Source organism: Pongo pygmaeus, chromosome 19, assembly GCF_028885625.2.
Source record: "Pongo pygmaeus isolate AG05252 chromosome 19, NHGRI_mPonPyg2-v2.0_pri, whole genome shotgun sequence".
Lineage (NCBI taxonomy): Eukaryota > Metazoa > Chordata > Mammalia > Primates > Hominidae > Pongo > Pongo pygmaeus.
The window spans coordinates 44,940,762-44,960,039 of record NC_072392.2 but is presented as its reverse complement, the minus strand read 5'-3'; the positions used below and the strand labels follow the sequence as shown (position 1 = coordinate 44,960,039).

Genomic DNA, 19,278 nt, shown 5'->3' with positions numbered 1-19,278 from the left:
TTCTCAGTTTCTCAACTTCTTTCCTACCCCTCCCCCAGAATTATCTTTTTCCTTTTTTCTTTCTTTTTTTTTTTTTTTTTTTTGTGAGTCTCACTTTGTCACTCAGGCTAGAATGCAGTAGCACGATCTCGGCTTACTGCAACCTTCGCCTCCTAGGTTCAAGCGATTCTCGTGCTTCAGCCTTCCAAGTAGCTGGGACTACAGGCGCATGCTGCCATGCCTGGCTAATTTTTGTATTTATAGTAGAGACAGGATTTCACCATGTTGGTCAGGCTGGTCTTGAACTGACTTCAGGTGATCTGCCCACCTCGGCCTCCCAAAGTGCTGGGATTACAGGTGTGAGTCACCACGCCCGGCCCCAGAATTATCTTTTTTTTTAAAAAAAGTATTATACATTCACATGGTTCAAAAATCAAAAAATATTAAGGGCCACAATGAAAATTTTCCCTCCCACCCGTCTGCCATTTGCCTACTTTCCACCTTCTTGCTCTTCACAGGTAACCACTGGTTGATTCTTACTCTTCTCAAATTTCTTTGTGCATGTAAAAGCAAATACAGATATATGCTGATTAATTTCCCCTTAAGTAACGTGCTAGTTAAACCATTCTACACGTTGCTTTTTTTTCTCACTTTAAAATATGTTCTAGAAGTCTTTCATATTAATATAGAATTTTTTTTTTTTTTTTTTTTTGAGATAGAGTCTTGCTCTATCACCCAGGCTGCACTGCACTGTGGTGCAGTGGTGTGACCACAGCTCAAGCAATCCTCCCACCTCAGCCTCCCAAGTAGCTGGGACCACAGGTGCACACCACCACACCCAGCTAATTTTTATATTTTTTGTAAAGACAGAGTCTCACTATGTTGCCAGGGCTGGTCTCGAACTGTGCTCACATGATCCTCCCGCCTCAGAGGATCCCAAAGTGCTGGGATTATAGACATGAGCCACTGCACCTGGCCTTCTCGCTTTTTTTAATGATTGCATAGTAGTTCATTGTACAGATACGTCATAATTTATTTAACCAATTTTCTATTAATGAACATTTAGGTTCCAAATCTTTTGTTACTACTGTTAGTGCTTCAGTGAATAACTTTGTAAATACATCACATCATTGTATACATGTATAGATGTGTGACTATGTCTATAGGACAATAAAATTGCTGGGTCAAAACTATGCATTTATAGTTTTGATAGATACTGTCAAATTGTCCTCCATTCTTTTTTCTTCTTTTTTTTTAAGTCCTGGCTTCTTGATACCGTAAAGCTTCTAGGTCTTACTTTTTATTCCCAAAGAAAGTGAAATTGGTAGGCTTAAGAAGGATGCATATAGAATCAAAGCTTCTCTGATTTTTAGGAAAATGTGGGCCAGGTGTGGTGGCTCACACCTGTAATCCTAGTACTTTGAGAGATCAAGGCAGGAGGATTGCTTAAGGCCAGGAATTGGAGACCAGTCTTGGCAACATAATGAAACCTCATCTCTCAAAAAATAAAAATAAAAAAGTTAGCTGAGTTTGGTGGCCCACACCTGTAGTCCTGGCTAATATGGAGGCTGAGGCAGGAAGGTTGCTTGAGCCCAGTAGTTCAAGGCTGCAGGCCAACTCCACAGAGTAGTCCTTATTGACTATGTGACTTTGGACATTTACATTTCTTAAGTTGCCTGTATCTAACCTAGCATTTCTGACCATTTTATGTTTGCAAAACAGTTAGATGTGTTTCTGCCATAGAACAGGTGACTTCTGGTTCTGACTTATGTATTAGTCTCTTTTTTTTCCTCCCTTCTCATTCTTTTTTCTAACTTAAAATCAACCCCAGGGGCCTCAGAGAGCAATTCATGCCTAGGCCATGACACATGCTTAAGATCTGTTTTTGTCACTTAATGTTATTTCCATATTGCAGGCTAGGAACTCTGAAGCCAGGGATAGCTCAGCACCATCATTTTCTTTTCTAGGTTCTAGCAAGAGGAGAAGAAAGGAGGAAACCACAGGGAAAAATGTTAAGAAGACACAGCATGAATTAGATCACAATGGTCTCGTTCCCTTACCCGTCAAAGTCTGCTTCACGTGTAACAGGTATTTTCTTTCATACTAAGGGGCTCTTTATCATATTTAGCAAATGATACTTTTTCTCTCATCACCTCTTCCAGACCATGTATGTTAAATGTGAACAGCCCATATTCTGATAGTATGAGTACATGGAGACTAACTGACTAATGGACTGACGAGAGCCTTGAATGTGTATGTGTTAACAAATTTTCTGAAGAATCACAGTACAGGAGTACTCTGAACTGTGTTGAGGCCGAGCACGGTGGCCTATGCCTGTAATCCCAGCAATTTGGGAGGCCGAGGCGGTCAGATTGTTGGAACCTGGGAGCTTGAGACCAGCCTGGGCAACATAGTGAAACCTTGTCTCTACAAAAAAAAAATTTTTTTATTGAGCCAGGTATGGTGATACGTACCTGTAGTCCCAGCTACTCGGGAGGCTTAAGCAGATTCGCCCTGGAGGCTAAACTGTGATCATGCCACTGCACTCCAGCCTGGTCAACAGAGCGAGACCCTGTATTTTAAAACAAAAACAAGGGGCCGGGCACCGTGGCACGCACCTGTAATCCCAACACTTTGGGAGGCCGAGGCAGGCGGATCACAAGGTCAGGATATCGAGACTATCCTGGCTAACATGGTGAAACCCTGTCTCAACTAAAAATTCAAAAAAAAAAAAAAATTAGCCGGGCGTGGTGGCAGGCGTCTGTAATCCTAGCTACTCCAGAGGCTGAGGCAGGAGAATGGCATGAACCTGGGAGACGGAGCTTGCAGTGAGCCAAGATCATGCCACTGCACTCCAGCCTGGGCGACAGAGCAAGACTCTGTCTCAAAAAAATAAATAAAAATAAATAAAAACAATGGCCCGGTGCGGTGGCTCACGCCTGTAATCCCAGCACTTTGGGCACGAGGTCGGGAGATCAAGATCATCCTGGTCAACATGGTAAAACTCCATCTCTATTAAAAATAGAAAAATTAGCTGGATGTGATGGCACGCGCCTGTAGTCCCAGCTACTCCGGAGGCTGAGGCAGGAGAATCACTTGAACCCAGGAGGCGGAGGTTGCGGTGAGCTGAGGTCGCGCCACTGCACTCTACGCTGGTGACGGAGCAAGACTCCATCTCAAAAAAAACTGTTTACACACTAGAACGAGAGGAGTTGGACTTAAACTAAACATTAACTTGAATCACTAAAGATAAGTTTAAAAGTAGTATAAGGATCTATGATAGTGTGTATTGGATTGGATGACTTCCAAAAGCCCCTAGGGCTGCCCCAGTTATAGTCTCTGGGCACAGGTTTCCTTCAAATAGGATCTCTTTGACAGAAACCAGCTGCTTCAGTTACTGAAGCTGGACTTGTTGGCTTAGGTGTGTTAGAAGGACTGTATTACGGTCAGAGCAGGGTAGCAAGAGAAAGTAACTATCAAAAAGAAGTGTTTCACAGCAAAAGGTATAGGGAAGGGGAACTAGACAGTAGAGTGGCAGAACTCTGAGCCAGGACAAATTGTGGCTCCAGTGCATCTTGGGGACCCCAGGAGTATTGTAGTTACAAATTGTAGTTGTCATTTGCTTAGTCTTCCCTTCACTTTTGTCATTTGCTTAATCCTCCCTTGAACCCTGCTTACATGAATACATTACAAAATCATCTTTCCAGCACACCTCTAATTGTCAGTTCTGCTGAGTGCTTCATGCAGAAGAGAAATATTTTCTTGCTATAGTTAAGACTCCAGAAAGGTTGCTAGTGATTTTCTTTAATGAAGTAGACTCTCTTTTAAGAAGTAGGAAGATCAGAGCAGAGTTCACTGTTTTCCCCCAGTGAGTACTGAGCGTCGATCATCCCTGCTCTGCCACTTTAGCTGTACTCCAAATAAACATTCACTTTCCCACAAGACATGTTCTTCTTAGAAGAGAGAATAATGGAGAACCTAATGGGAGCCCCCAAATCCATCCATCTTTTTTTTTTTTTTTTTTTTTTTTTTGAGATAGAGTCTCTCTCTGTCACCCAGACTGGAGTGCAGTGGCGCCATCTTGGCTCACTGCAACCTCCGGCCTCCTGGGTTCAAGCGATTCTCATGCCTCAGCCTCCCGAGTAGCTGGAATTACAGGCGCCCACCACCACGCCCAGCTAATTTTTTGTATTTTTAGTAGAGATGGGGTTTCACCATGTTGATCAGGCTAATCTCAATCTCCTGACCTCAGGCAGTCCGCCCACCTCGGCCTCCCAAAGTGCAGGGATTACAGGCGTGAGCCATCGCACCAGCCCCATCCATCTTTCTAATCATAAATGTAACTGAATCACTGGAGGAAGATATGGGAGAATGTTAGGATCAAGGAGGGGAGGCTGTTCCACAGGTCAAAGTTAGTTTGAATTTTCCTTTTCTTGCCACAGAAATGGCCTACATCTCTTTTTTGCAGGAGTTGCCGTGTGGCTCCTCTCATCCAGTGTGACTATTGCCCTCTCCTGTTTCACATGGATTGCCTCGAGCCGCCGCTCACTGCCATGCCCCTGGGCAGATGGATGTGTCCGAATCACATCGAACATGTGGTGGTAAGCACAACAGTGTCCATTCAGTCCTCAACAGGCATAGCTGGAGCATGGACTGATTAGTAGAAAGCATATTAAGGTCAGCTTGGTGCCAAGTTCACCACATTGTCATAGGTACTGGTTTCTGCAGGCCACCCTACTCAATTCTGATCATTTTGACATATTTCAGCTATGCTTTTTCTCACAATGTTTTGTTCCAGCTGCCCACACAGACTTAACTCACTAGTGCTTGGTTGTTTGTAAGTGACTTCTCCTATAGGGAATTAAGCAGTTGATGTTACAGCCCTAAAAGAGGAGTATATTAGATCCAACCTTAAGGAAATAAATCGTTGGCTGTCTGGGGTACATGTGTCCCAGGCACCAAATGAAGTTCAGTAAATAAGCTGTTGAATGAATAATAGTGTGAAGGTCCTATTGCTTTCTCTTCCAAGAGTCTTGGGTTTATTTTCCAGACTGAGGCTAGAAAAGAGCTGTCACTTGCTATCTCCAAAAGAAGTTTAGGACATCTCTTTATAGGCAGTTAGAACAGTCACTCACAAGATTGAATGGGAGAGGATTTGAGGAGGAGGAGCTCCCTCATAAGAGCGGCCTTCCAAATTAAAAAGGCTACTGCTTAAGACACTGTCTGTCAAATGATGATAACCATGGAATGACCGTTGGCCTTCATGGCAGTGTGCTGCTGACCTTGCACTGAGAGGAACCTCTGTTAAAGACTTGCACACATGGAAGAGAAGAGTTACTTTGTGTTCTTTTGACTCATGCCACTCAAAGATTTTTCTAGGAGGAAAATCTAGTCTTGTTTTGCTTCCTTGTTTCTCTCCTAGTCTTGTTTTGCTTCCTGATGAACCAGAAAAAAAATGACCATAAGCAGTTTACCCAAATGTGAAACTTAAAGAGCAGCTTTCTAGCAGTTGAGAAATTCTTAGTTGGTTAAATTTTTGTTAGCCACTTAAAGGTTTTTCCTGATTTATGAATTAGGAAGCTGCCACAGCAGGTCCTTTCTTTTGAATTAAAATGTAGGAGCCCAGATGTAGAATAGGAAAAGTGGCATAATTTCTGTATGCCTTCGTATATTATTGCAGAAACTCTTCTTTCTTTTCTCCTTTTGGCCTCTAAGAGCAATCCAAGGTTTTCCCTTCCGGTAGAGGAAGACTGATATCAAGATGGGTTAACTTATGCTCCTTGGTACCACGGAGTAGGAATAGAGCAGAGCACACAGATTTCTGGTTCTGACCCAGTTGTCAGCCAAGCTCCTATGTAGGACACGGTCCTGCTTTTCCTATGAGAGAGAGGCCCTTCCTGGGAAGGGAGTCTGGGTCTCTTAAGGGTTGAAGCATACGTCTTCTCTGAAACCTAGTGCTGCTATTAGAGGGCCCTGACAGAGGCTTCTCTGAGCTGGAACAGAAGACTGTCAGAGGCTGAATTTGGAAGGGCACGTCTTGGCTAATTTCTCCGCCTTCCTTAAGGCTCTCTAGGGAGCAGGAACATATTGGCTGTCTTCCACTGGACTGGGCAGGGCTGAGTAGGAAGTCTCATCCATGTTCCCTTGCTCTCTGACAAAGAGTGCCGACATCCTGGTCCCTAATTGAGGGAACCCATGTGGCTGAGGGCTTCTAGTTTTTAAACACAGGGAATGGGGTTAACTGGGACAGGAGGTGCCTTTTGAGGCTACCACAAGGTTGTGTCTGCTTTGTCCCTAGCTGAACCAGAAGAATATGACACTGAGCAATCGGTGCCAGGTGTTTGATCGTTTCCAGGACACCGTTTCGCAGCATGTTGTCAAAGTGGACTTCCTGAACCGAATCCACAAGAAGCACCCCCCTAACCGGCGTGTGCTCCAGTCGGTCAAAAGAAGAAGCTTGAAGGTGAGTCACAATCAGGTGCAGGCAAGATGGTGGTCTGCCTGCCATCATGGGTTAAACAGAGGATCACTGTCCCAATTTTACAGGCAGGGAAACTGAAGCCCCAGAAATAGGTTTGTGGTGTCTAGTGAGTAATGAGTGTGACCTTCATTTTAATACTTGGGGATGATGGTCAGGATTATGAGGGCCAAACCTCAAGTTAGGCTTCGAAGTCTACCAGTCTCTAGTTTTCCAAAGGATAAGCACTCTTCAGCCCATCCCACCATACCCAAATGTGCTCTGTTGTTACTGCCACCCTCACCTAACACTCATTCTATCTGTTCCTGTTAGATGGCCTCTGTCCAAGAAGCAAGGGAAAGGTGGGGGTGATTAAGCAGAAAGAGCCATGTGGAAGGTGAAGAGCTAATCCCAGCTCAGGAACTTAAGTGGAAAATATCTAAAGGGAATTTGAATCTATTTTTGCAGGCTGCTGTTAATATATCACCAATGCTCCAAATTGTAGCATAGCTGTAATAATACCTAACATTTATATGCTCTTGACATTGGCCAAAGTGTGTTTACAGAGATTGACAGAAAAATTTCCCTCCTTGAAAAGCATTTGGTGGTAGTGAGGATGTTTTTAAACCATTCAATCAACCTAGAGGGTCCAGCACTATATACCCATATATAAACTTGTTTTTCTCTTTTGAAATGATCCCACAGTCTTATGTGCTAGCAGAAACCAGCACTTCTCAAGTATGGCCACTTGGTGGCAGCCACATTTTAAAATCAATCACACTGGCCAGGCGCCGTGGCTCACGCCTGTAATCCCAGCACTTTGGGAGACCGAGGCAGGGGGATCACCTGAGGTCAGGAATTTGAGACCAGCCTGACCAACATGGCGAAACCCTGTCTCTGCTAAAAATATAAAACATTAGCCTGGCATTGTGGCAGGTACCTGTAATACCAGCTACTCAGGAGGCTGAGGCAGGAGAATCAGAACCTGGGAGGTGGAGGTTGCAGTGAGCCGAGATCACGCCATTGCACTCCAGCCTGGACAACAAGAGTGAAACTCTGTCTCAAAAAAAAAAAAAAAAAAAAAAAAGGTCAGTCACACCACTGCCATCACCTTCAGTGGGTATCAGCACTAGCAAGTTGCTAACTGTTGAAGATTGTATAACAAACTTAACTGGGCAAATATTTATACATCAGTGGAGACACAGGTTTTCCAAAACTAGATTCAAATATTTTGGGGATGGATGATATTAAAGGTAGTATGCCTCATCTCAGTGAAACAGACCTAAAAGTAATCCAGACTGTGTAATTCACTGTGTAGATTTGTCAGAGAGCATGGCTGCTGAAGTGAACGGGCCAGGAGACCTTGATAAAAATCCTGTTGTTGTATGGTGCCCCTCCCCCCTTTTTAAGTGTTTCTCTAGTGAGGAAACTCAAAGGGCATGAGTTACCTGCAAAGCATTTTGTACTTGGATAGTTTGAGAGTGAAATGAGGATGGTAGCACCATAGAACATTGGTGAAGAACCCCAGCTCTCTCCTGGAACATTAGCCTTTGCACTTGATTCTAGCAATTCAGGAAAAATCTGCTGAGAACTTTGTATCTTCATTGCAAATTTCTCTTCACTCTTCCCCAGGGGTAGCCTTAGACTAGTCCACTATTCATTCCTCCTCCTCTCATTCCTGGGTGATCTCAGAAAGCCCATGGCACCAGCTAAGGCCATCACCAGCCCATGGTGATGACTCTCAACTCCATATTCCATGCCTTTCTCCTTATATCCAGACTCATATCTGCCTGCCATCCCACAGATATCTCAGGATGAACCTCCCTAAGACCAAAAGTCTTCTGCCTCTCCACATCTGCTCTTCCTCCTGTATCTCCTATTGCAGTAAATAACAATGATCACTACTCAGTCCCTCAAACTAAAATTCTGGGAACCATTTTCAGTTCTTCCCTTGTCTACCATAAGGATTTTGTCACCAAATCTGTTGGTTCTCTGGATGTTTTCCAAATCCACAAAGTGCTATCACATCTCTATGCCTTACATGCTTCTCCCCCTCCCTTATTTTTCCTTTATCTGCCTGGAAGATCCATCTCAACTTCCAAGTGTCAACTCAAATACTGACTTCCTATAAAATTGTCCCTAATCCCAAATTCCTGTCCCCCAAACTAAAATAAGCACTCTTTATGTTTTTAATAGCACCTTAGACATGCTTCTCTTCTAGAACCCATTACCTTGTGTTGTAATATTTCTGTGTTTATCTCCCCACTAGACTGTGAGCTCCTTGAGGGCAAGTCTTAACTTTTATTCATCTCTGGATCTCTAGAACTTGAAACAGTGCCCAGACACAGGAGGTGCTCAATAAATGTTGGTTGAATGTATGAATGACTCTTTGCTTGTGTGGCTCTTTCATTCTTACATGGGGTGATTCAGAGTGTGTCTTCTGTTTTTGTTGCACAAAGATGTCTTTAGTTGTTTCATGAGTCATGAATGAATGGATGAAGGAAACTAACATTGATTGAGTGCTTATCATGAGCCAGGCCTCATGTCAAGCTTTTTTATCTCTCAGTGACTTCTCACCCACTCCCAAACTTGACACTGAGCAATAAGAACATAGAGTACCACTCTGAAGCCCTGTCCAGTGCCAGTCTTACACCTTTCAGGCTGAAGCAGAAGACAGAATGCAGTGGTTTCTGTGTTCTGCAGGCTTTAGACCTTGATGAAGAAAAGTGGAGGCCCCACCTGCTATTTCCATTTCTGAGCTTCCTTTTCCTCAGCAGACCCCAGAGTGGATGGTCCCTTGAGCACCAGCACCACAGACAGAACAGCATACCAGGGCAGAATCAACTAGACATGTTGGAACTATCTCCCTCTCCTTCCTCCTTCTATCTATCCTGAACAGGTTCCCGATGCTATAAAATCTCAGTACCAATTTCCACCCCCTCTCATTGCACCTGCGGCCATTCGGGACGGGGAGCTTATCTGCAATGGGATCCCTGAGGAATCACAGATGCACCTTTTGAACTCTGAGCACTTAGCCACCCAAGCAGAGCAGCAAGAGGTGAGTGAAGACGGGGCGGGGATTCCAAATCCAGCTTTCCTTCCGTGTCACCACAGCTGTTATCGGAAGTAGCCTCAGTGTCATTCTCATTCCAGTCCCCACCCACCCTGATCCTAACCCCTCAAGAGTTGAGTATTCCAGGGGGAACTTCTGGCTCAAATCCCAAAGGCAAGTAAGAGATCTACAAAGGCACCTGGTCTGCTTCTCTCCATCATTACGCCAGTGCACTGTGAGATGGGCAAATCTATACTGTAGAAAGAGATGAGTAGTAGACCCATAGAGAGGTTAGGTGATAGTGCTGGACATACCACAGGTGCTCGGGGTAATTGCTGAATATTGGTCACAAGTAAGCCTTAAAGGCAGAGTCAAAATGCAGATCCCAAGCTCTGTCGGCCAGAGGGAGTGTTGGCCTGCTGAGGCTACCTATAAGTCTTGCTTGGGAATGGAAATGGAATTCTATCAGGAGTCAAGCACACCCTTTGTGAGCATTCGTGATGGGACCTCGGAAACTGCTTGTCAGCTCTGCTGCAGCCCTGGCCACTGTGGCAGGAAGGACCGGCGCCTCTCAGGCCTCTCACCCCCTCTCCTCTCCTCTGCTTCCATTGCAGTGGCTCTGTAGTGTTGTTGCGCTCCAGTGCAGCATATTGAAACATTTATCTGCTAAGCAGATGCCTTCGCATTGGGACTCTGAACAGACAGAGAAGGCTGATATTAAGCCTGTTATTGTGACTGACAGCTCAATCACCACCTCCCTGCAAACAGCTGACAAGACACCTACACCTTCCCACTACCCCTTGTCCTGCCCCTCAGGGATTAGCACCCAGAATTCCCTGAGCTGCTCTCCACCCCACCAGCCCCCAGCCCTAGAGGACATCGGCTGCAGTTCTTGTGCGGAAAAATCCAAGAAAACCCCTTGTGGGACTGCCAATGGGCCAGTGAACACAGAGGTGAAAGCTAATGGCCCACACCTCTACAGCAGCCCTACTGATTCCACGGACCCCCGGCGACTTCCAGGCGCTAACACCCCACTACCAGGCCTCTCACATCGGCAAGGCTGGCCCCGGCCCCTCACGCCACCAGCGGCTGGGGGCCTTCAGAACCACACCGTCGGCATCATTGTGAAGACAGAGAATGCCACTGGCCCCAGCTCTTGCCCCCAGAGGAGTTTGGTTCCTGTCCCAAGCCTGCCCCCTTCCATTCCCAGCTCTTGTGCCAGCATCGAGAACACCAGCACTTTGCAAAGAAAGACTGTCCAATCACAGATAGGACCTCCGTTGACAGATTCAAGGCCACTGGGCTCACCCCCAAACGCCACCCGGGTGCTCACTCCCCCGCAAGCAGCAGGAGATGGTATCTTGGCCACAGCAGCCAACCAACGATTCAGCTCACCAGCGCCATCGTCAGGTGAGTGCTGCTCAGCCTTGGGTTGATTTGGAATAATTTTATGCTCTTTCTGGCAAATAAGACAAGATTCTAAAAGCACTTATATGCCTGTGAATACTTCAGAGGACTTTGGCCTTTGTATAGTTTGTCTTACTCTCATTTCCATAATAGAAGAGAAAGCACATGTTAACTTGTCCCGTTTATAAATGGGACTGCTTAGACTCTGAAAGCTTCAATGATTTCCTTAAAATGACCTACTGAGTCAGTGGCAGGATTGGAAACACAGCCCAGGTCTCCTGACTCCATCCCATACCTTCCAGGCCTAGGCCCCTGCCTGTTTTGTTCTGTCACCTTAAAAGAAGGCAGGGTGCTCTCTGGAATTACTGTGATCAGCCTGAGGTTCTGCGTGATGGCCTCAGTATTGTCAGATCCACACAAAAGAATTGATTCATGCCTGATGCATATTCTCAGAAAGAGTTAATCTGATGAACTTCCATGTCAGGAAGCAGGGACAGACAGCAGCACCGTCTTTCAGAAGAGCTGTAGAGTGGGATGCCCACAGGGTTTGGTCTAGCCCAGAAGCGTGCCCTCAGGCCACATGCCAAAGGGCGGTCCTTTAGGTCTGTACTTGGCCTACTGTGAACCTGCTCTCTCAGCTGTCCCCAGACAGCACTCAGGACCTTGAGGTTGCTGACCCCGGCATCTGAACCAGGTTTCAGATGCTGCCGGAACCCCCTGTGGTCTCTCCCGTCTGAACTGAAGCCGGCCTCCTAGTCAGCTGGGAGTCTCGGTAACCAGGTGATTGTGATTTCTCTGCATGGGGGCCCCTGGTCCCAGGATGGCCCCACTCCCAGGCTGTTTTCCCGTCTCTGTTTATCACTTAATACCAGTGTGGGTAGATTTTCCATGCTGTGAGTCATATTTCAGTAGGCAAGAATTATAAGGGCAGGCACCACTTATTTAAAAGTAGAGGCAGCAGGGAGGTGGTCATGGCCCAAAGAATGAAGCTGCCCCACCACTTTCCCCAGAGCAGTGGATTTCAATGGTTCTCAGTGCTCTGGAGACTCCTGCGTGCCTGGGTGCTTTGTCATTCCATCTGCCCTTCCTCACCACACGTTTTTAGCTCTAGGAGTTCCAGAGCCTATGGGTTGAGAATCAAGAAGGGAACATCACCTTGGGTCCGAAATCCAGACCTGTCTCAGCAGTGGGGGATTGGACGGTGGGTTTCCCTCAGGCGACGTAAGTAACAGTCTTCCTGCTCCGTCCCCAGATGGCAAGGTCAGCCCCGGCACGTTATCCATAGGAAGCGCTTTAACCGTACCCTCTTTCCCAGCCAACTCTACTGCCATGGTGGACCTCACCAACTCACTTCGAGCATTTATGGATGTCAATGGAGGTGAGTGAATGAGCTGCTGCTGTTCCACCATTTGCTATGTTGAAGGTGCTATTCCTTTGCAGCATTCAGCTCTTTTCAGAAAGGGAGGGAAGAGACACCTGATCCCAGAGGCCTAGAGGGAGATGGGAATGAGGAGTATCCTTTTGGATAGAGGGGGTGGGGTGAAAAAGAAAGCTCCTTCTATAGCTCTGCCTTCTACATGTGCATATACACATAATCAGAGATGAAGGGAGGACAGAGCCAAGCTGAACCAGTGAGATGAGAACAAAATCACTTTAGGCAGATCACCTGGATTTGCAGAATAAAACTAAGATCCTCACTCCCAAAGGAGGGACCTCATCTGTGAGAAACCCCCAAAGTCCAGGAGAACAGGGACAGATCCTGATCTCTGTGAACACAAGGTGGGTAGAAAATTCAAGTCTCAATATCAGACATCCAGGCCCTCCTCCACAGACAGGCAAGTGGTTTATTCCACTCTGCCTTTCTAGGAGCACTTTAATTAAAATCAGTCCACCCAACTACAGGAGGCAGCTGCACAGGCTGCATTGGGGCCCATCTCACTGCAAATGGCAAGTGAGATGCCCAGCTGCAGTTCCTTGTACGCTCTGCACTCAATGCTGTTTGAGTAAAAATCACTTGGCTGGATTTTAGAAATGCCAAACTATTTGCTCTGTGACCCTGATTTGCTTCCACATTCCACTTCCCATCTCAGCTGCTTTTTAATCTTTCTCTTTGGCTAATAGAAATCGAGATAAATATGCTGGACGAGAAGCTGATCAAGTTTCTGGCCTTGCAGAGAATACATCAGCTTTTCCCCTCCCGGGTCCAACCTTCACCGGGCAGTGTCGGGACACATCAGCTGGCTTCTGGAGGGCACCACACAGAAGGTGCGCATGTACACACCTGTCACCACATCATCAGATCTCCCCTCTACGTGTGCGAATGGTCACCTTGCCTCCATGGAGAATCTGAGCTTCCAGTATCTCAAACCTCCTTGTGTGCTTTTCATGGGCTTAATAAAGCACCATGGTTTTTTTCTGAAGAGAGCAGGAACAAGATGGCAACCACAGCTTTCTGATCAGACTTGGGGAAGTCTGCTGTAACTTTCTTTCATATATAAGTCTACTTCGAGACACAGCAAAGCAGCTACCAGTACCTTTGGGTATATGTAGTGTACTTTCTGCTTACTTGCTTTCAAATATTTGATAGAAGGGCTTCCTGACTGAGTGCAGTGGCTCACACCTGTAATCCCAGCACTTTGGGAGGCTGAGGTGGGAGGATCACTTGAGCCCAGGAGTTGGAGACCAGCCTGGGCAACACAGTGAGACCCTATCTCTACAAATAATTTTAAACTTACCCAGGCATGGTGGCATATACCTGTAGTCCCAGCTGCTTGGAAGGCTAAGGTGGGAGGATCGCTTGAGCCTGGGAGGTCAAGGCTGCAGTGAGCTATGATTGTGCCACTGCACTCCAGCCTGGGTGACAGAGTGAGACCCTGTCTCCAAATAAATAAGTAAATAAATAAATAAATAAAATTTTTAAAAGAATGGCTTCCCGAGAGGAAACTTTTCAAGTTCAAGGTGAGAAATAGGATAACACTAGGCCAACCCTCAGGAAATTTTCCCCAAGTGGTTAACTGTGTTTCAGATATGTCTGAGCATTGGCCATTAAGAGCCTTGCTGCTTCAAAGTGTGGTTCTCAGACCAGCAGCATCAGCAGCCCCTGAGAGCTTGTTAGAAATGCAGAGCTCAGTGCATTGGTTTTTTGCCTATTTTTAAAGAAAACAGCAAAAGAAATGCAGAGCTAAGGCCCCTCCTCAGACCTATTGAATCAGAGTCTGCATTTCAACAAGATCTGTAGGCGATTCTTATGCACATTAAAGTTTGAGAAACACTGGTCCATGCCGTCTGTTCTTCCATATTCTCCCTGTAGTACCAGCTGGAATATCCCGGATTAGCCAACCAGGAGCCCAGGCACTTACACAGTACTGTTATCTCTGACTTCTCTGACCATCTTCAAAGATGTACCCTGTGTTGGAAATGCTGTGGGTGGGGAGAGAAAGCCTTACCCTGCTGCAGCTCAGTGTTGGATGTGAGTTTGGAAAGATGAGTCATCCAGCGGGATTTTCTCCAGGCCATGAGCCAAAGGTCCAGATTTTGTTGGTTTATGTTTCGATCACAGGATCTGAGTTTCTGAATGATCCTATTCCTATGTTTGTCTTGTAGTGCAAAGAAAGGAGGTACAGGCCCGAGCTGTGTTCTACCCCCTCTTAGGGTTGGGAGGAGCTGTGAACATGTGCTATCGAACCCTCTACATCGGGACAGGTGAGCCAGCCAGGAAGCTGGGAGAGACACTGAATCTGTTCAGCCCTAAAGACTGACACCCTTACCCACAGAAGTTAGAAAGGGGTGAGGGAAGCCCTTTCCAGAGTTGACTGCTTTAAATCAGTGGATAGCTAGACAAGAGAAACTAAGAGACAATCAGCCAGTCACGGTGGCTCACACCTATAATCCCAGCACTTTGGGAGGACAAGGCAGGAGGAACACTTGAGCCCAGGACTTCGAGACCAGCCTGGGCAACATGGTGAAACCCTATCTCTACCAAAAACAAATATAAAAAATTAGCTGGGCGCACATGCCTATAGTCCCAGCTACTTGGGAGGCTGAGGTGGGAAGATCACCTGAGCCTGGGAGGTCCAGGCAGTGATCCTTTTCGTGCCACTGCACTCCAGCCCAGGCAACAGAGTGAGACCCTGTCTCAGAAATAAAAGAGACCATCAGTTCCTTGTCTTCCCTTGTTCAGGCCCTTTTGCTTTGTCTTTGCCCAGTGTTGCAACAGCAGAGATGAAAGTCAGCTCTGACTACTGCCCAGGGAGGCACTTTAAACACTGCAGGGAAGAACCCAAGGAGAAGGCAGATGCTTTGTCCCTGGTGGTCTTTGAAAGAGTGATAGACTCACACATACCCAATCTTCAGTTAGCCCTGTATCTGTTCTTTGTTTTGTTTTGTTTTCCCTAAAAGTCCTAGAGACCGATAGCTCTATATCTGGTACAGAAGGACAGACAGATTAGCCCTTACCCTAGAAACTTCCCTTTCTTTAAGGTGATATGATTTTCTAGGCTTTGCACCCCGATGCTGTATTTTCATAGAAATATCCCATCCTCTTCAGTAGCTCACTGTTCCCTTCTGGGTAGCAGCCACATGTTCTAAAGCAGATCAGCTGGCAGGGACAGCTGTTCTTTATCAGGAGCTTGGAAAAGACAACAGTTTTTGTTCAAAAATAAAAGGGGAGGGCCCTGAGCTACTCACCCTTGAAGTCTCTGCTAGTGCCAACCCAGAAGCTAACTCCCTCCCTGTCTCACCTCCCCGACACATGCACCTTACAATCTGTTCTCTGCCTTCCTTTTCCTCTACTCCTGCCACCTTGCAGGAGCTGACATGGATGTGTGCCTTACAAACTATGGTCACTGTAACTACGTGTCCGGGAAACATGCCTGCATATTCTACGATGAGGTGAGGGCTGGAGATGCGGTGGGAGGGAGCTTTCCCAACGTGAGGCCTCTCCCAGGCAGTAGGTTTTTGTTCAGTGCCCTGAGGGGGAGGGAAGAGGGATTGGGGGTCCTCTCCTTTTCTTCCCTCCCCGTCATTCCTGGAGGAGGAGAGTCTTGATGTGAAATGGCATCCTACCTGGGAAGCTACCTGCTTCCCAGGAGCAGGGCTACCATTTTTCCTGAGGTTAGTCACAGGCACAACAGAGGGAGCCTACCCTAAAGCAAGGGAGGGGACCAGCATAGAAGGAAGCCAAGCCTTGTGGGTGTGTCCCTGTGAATTTCATTATCATCACGGGCCAGTGAGTATCATACCAAGAGGAGTGGTGCTGAGAGGGCAGAGTGAAGGAGGAGTGGGAGAGTGGGGAAGGTGGGACACTGGAAGGAAGGCTTCCCTGAGGAGGTGTCTCCAGCCCCCTTCTGAAAGGACAGGGGCCGTGACTGGGGAGGCAAGTAAGGACTCCCTAGGTAGAGCAGCACGGCTTTCTCCGTAAGTCCTCTCTCCCCTTAACCCCAGGCCCCACACAGCAGACCACACATCTTATCTCCCCTCCTCCTCCTCAGAATACCAAACATTATGAGCTGTTAAACTACAGTGAGCATGGGACAACGGTGGACAATGTGCTGTATTCATGTGACTTCTCGGAGAAGACCCCGCCAACCCCCCCAAGCAGTATTGTTGCCAAAGTGCAGAGTGTCATCAGTAAGTTGGAGCAGAGGTCTGTGGCCACAAAGCTGAGGCCCCAGTCAGGGTGGTTCTGACTTGCTGCTCATGGTCTGTCTCTTGCCTTCCCAGTCCTATTGGCCAAGCTCTACTTCCTCATGGGCCCAGGGCAGGCCATGGAGAAGCAAGTGCTGAGTACCCTCATGTGTGTACACACCTGTGGGGACTTCAGACTCCACCCAACCCTTTCTGAGCATCCTTCATCCTTAGTCATGCAGCAGTTGGAATGGGGAGATGCAGGAGCCCAACCTTGGCAGACAGCCCACATGGGTTGGCTGCTCACTGTTCCTCTTCTGTGACCATCCCCCTTTTTCCCAGGGCGCCGCCAGCACCAGAAACAGGATGAAGAGCCAAGTGAAGAGGCAGCCATGATGAGTTCCCAGGCCCAGGGGCCGCAGCGGAGACCCTGCAATTGCAAAGCCAGCAGCTCGAGCTTGATTGGGGGCAGTGGGGCCGGCTGGGAGGGCACGGCCTTACTGCACCATGGCAGCTACATCAAGCTGGGCTGCCTGCAGTTTGTCTTCAGCATCACTGAGTTTGCGACCAAACAGCCCAAAGGCGATGCCAGCCTGCTGCAGGATGGGGTCTTGGCCGAGAAGCTCTCTCTCAAGCCCCACCAGGGCCCTGTGCTGCGCTCCAACTCCGTTCCTTAGGACTGGCGGCTACCCCGCCACTGGCCTGTACACCCACCCAAGACTCCTGCAATGCAAAAATGTACACAAACCAAGCCCGGGTGTTTTCTATACTCTACCAGAAACCCTTCAACTACAATCTTTGCATGAAATGAAGAAAACCTTTTGACTGTTTTTTAAAAATCCTTTTTCTTTTCTCAAGTTCTGGGGGCATTTGCACATATATTTCTACTCAACATTTCATGGGAAAGCGGCAGACCCGAGCTGAGGAACAGCGTGGGCAGGGAGGGAAAGACCCAGGGTCTGGACACTTCCTCCAACACAAACCCTTCCCCACACACCTCCTGCTCCCTCCCCCTCGCCCGCCGTTGTAAAATAATCAGAAACTTGTTCTATTTTGTGGCAGTGACAATAGTTTTATATTAAAAGAAAAAATACAGTTTTCATACAGCAAAATCTATACAATATCATTGTTTTATTTAATATAAAGATCGCTACCCACCTTCCTTCCGTGGTTCCCGCCCCCCACGTTATTTTCCCTTTCTGCAGCGGTTGCACTACAGGTAGCTACTGTGTATTACGGACAAATGAGAAATGAATTCTTTTTCTGGCTGTCCATCTATTTTATTTCAAATAAGGAAAAGTGTATTTGGATTTTGTGTAAATACATCTAGTGATGACATTTTTTCAATGTTTTTAAAAACCGTGTACAGTACTACATGTGGTAGAGCGTTTTCTCAAATTGTCTATTGTAGCAAAAATGTTTTTGTCGTAAACCTGTTTTGTCTCCTTTTTTTGTTCTCTTGCCACTTCTCTCCTCTTCCTCCTGCCCCTGGTTCCCTCCTCTTCTCCCACCCCCACGACCAGTACCAATGTACATAGTAATTGTAATGTTTTAGACTTTACAGAAACTTTCCTGTATTCTGTATATAAAAAACAAAAATACTTCAAATTATGTTTTCTGACTGTCTGTCCTACCTGTCATCACCCTTAGAGGAGACCCTCCCTTAGATCTGGGTCTAGCAGGTGGGGGGCCTTTTGAACAGGTCTCCTTCCCATAGGGAAGTTTGGTAGGGGAGGTGTTGGAGAAAAGTGAGCCAGGGTGGGTGGACGACGATGGAACGACATGGGTGCATCTGCTGGCCGGTGGAGGGGCTGTTTCTCCAGAGAACCCTGGCTGCTAGTGGAATCTAGTCTTGACCTGTCACTTCTAGTCATGTGATCTGCAGTCACACTTCTCTACAACTGCTATTCCTCATCAAAAAACGAGTCTGCTGCATTACCTTAATTCTCAAGTCCCGGGGACCTTCATTAAACCAAATTCTATGCTTTCCTCCCAGATCTTAGTGAAAAACCCTCCAGGAAGTTTTCCTGAGGACAGCCTCCTCAGATGGAGAGCACCTCTGTGTATATTCCAGCACTGTTTGTGTAGGTGCATCTGCTTGTGTGTCAGGATTTTGCCTTAGGGATAGAGAATGAATATTCTACCCCCAGCCTCATCCCACAGCATCTACAATGGAAACCCGAATCCGCAGTGCAGCTAAATAGGAAACTGGCCCTGGAATCTGAGGTCTGTCTCTGACTTTCATCTGCCCATGTAGGCGTCATCACTCTGCTCCCTAATGGGTGCCCTAATGGGCTTTTTGAACTCCCTAAGGACAGAAACTTGTATATCTTCTGCTCAGAATTTCCAAGTCTAACTACACTGCTGGGCACACCATAAGTGCCAAATACCAGGTTCTAAGTTGTACTGAATGTATCAGGCAATGGTCTTCTGCCCTGGAATGCTCTTACCCATTTGTTCCTAGCCGGCCCCACCCTTCCTGCCATCATGGTCACTTGTAACTGAGTGATGGAGCTTCCCTGCCTGTCTCTTATCACCTGTGAGAACCATTCCAAAGGCAAATTTCCTCCTGAAAGGCAATAACAGATTTTACTCTCTATCTCTTCCTGCTTCCCTTCAGCCATGGAAGGCACTAGTGGGGTTGAGGTAGGGAGATACAGAGGGGGAATGAAGGAGTGAATTCTGACACCCCTTAACTGCCTGTGCCACCTTTAACAGTGTCCCCTCTAGCCTGTGTGGGGAGAACAGGGAAGAATCC

At 46.9% G+C, this 19,278-nt stretch overlaps 1 protein-coding gene across 3 annotated transcripts in view; it reads left to right on the top strand.

Moving 5' to 3' along the window:
* The window catches only part of PHF12 (PHD finger protein 12), a 45,985-nt gene extending 27,857 nt beyond the window's left edge, over window positions 1–18,128 (top strand). For all 3 annotated transcript variants that reach the window (XM_063656089.1, XM_063656090.1, XM_054458762.2), the window contains exons 5-15: window positions 1,947–2,067; window positions 4,448–4,580; window positions 6,278–6,442; window positions 9,336–9,494; window positions 10,103–10,898; window positions 12,148–12,273; window positions 13,017–13,160; window positions 14,499–14,597; window positions 15,703–15,785; window positions 16,385–16,523; window positions 16,863–18,128. In XM_063656089.1, the coding sequence (XP_063512159.1) occupies window positions 1,947–2,067; window positions 4,448–4,580; window positions 6,278–6,442; window positions 9,336–9,494; window positions 10,103–10,898; window positions 12,148–12,273; window positions 13,017–13,160; window positions 14,499–14,597; window positions 15,703–15,785; window positions 16,385–16,523; window positions 16,863–17,197 (2,300 nt within the window). In that variant the 3' untranslated portion in view covers window positions 17,198–18,128. The remainder of the gene's footprint in view (window positions 1–1,946; window positions 2,068–4,447; window positions 4,581–6,277; window positions 6,443–9,335; window positions 9,495–10,102; window positions 10,899–12,147; window positions 12,274–13,016; window positions 13,161–14,498; window positions 14,598–15,702; window positions 15,786–16,384; window positions 16,524–16,862) is intronic.
* The last annotated feature ends 1,150 nt before the right edge of the window (window positions 18,129–19,278 follow it).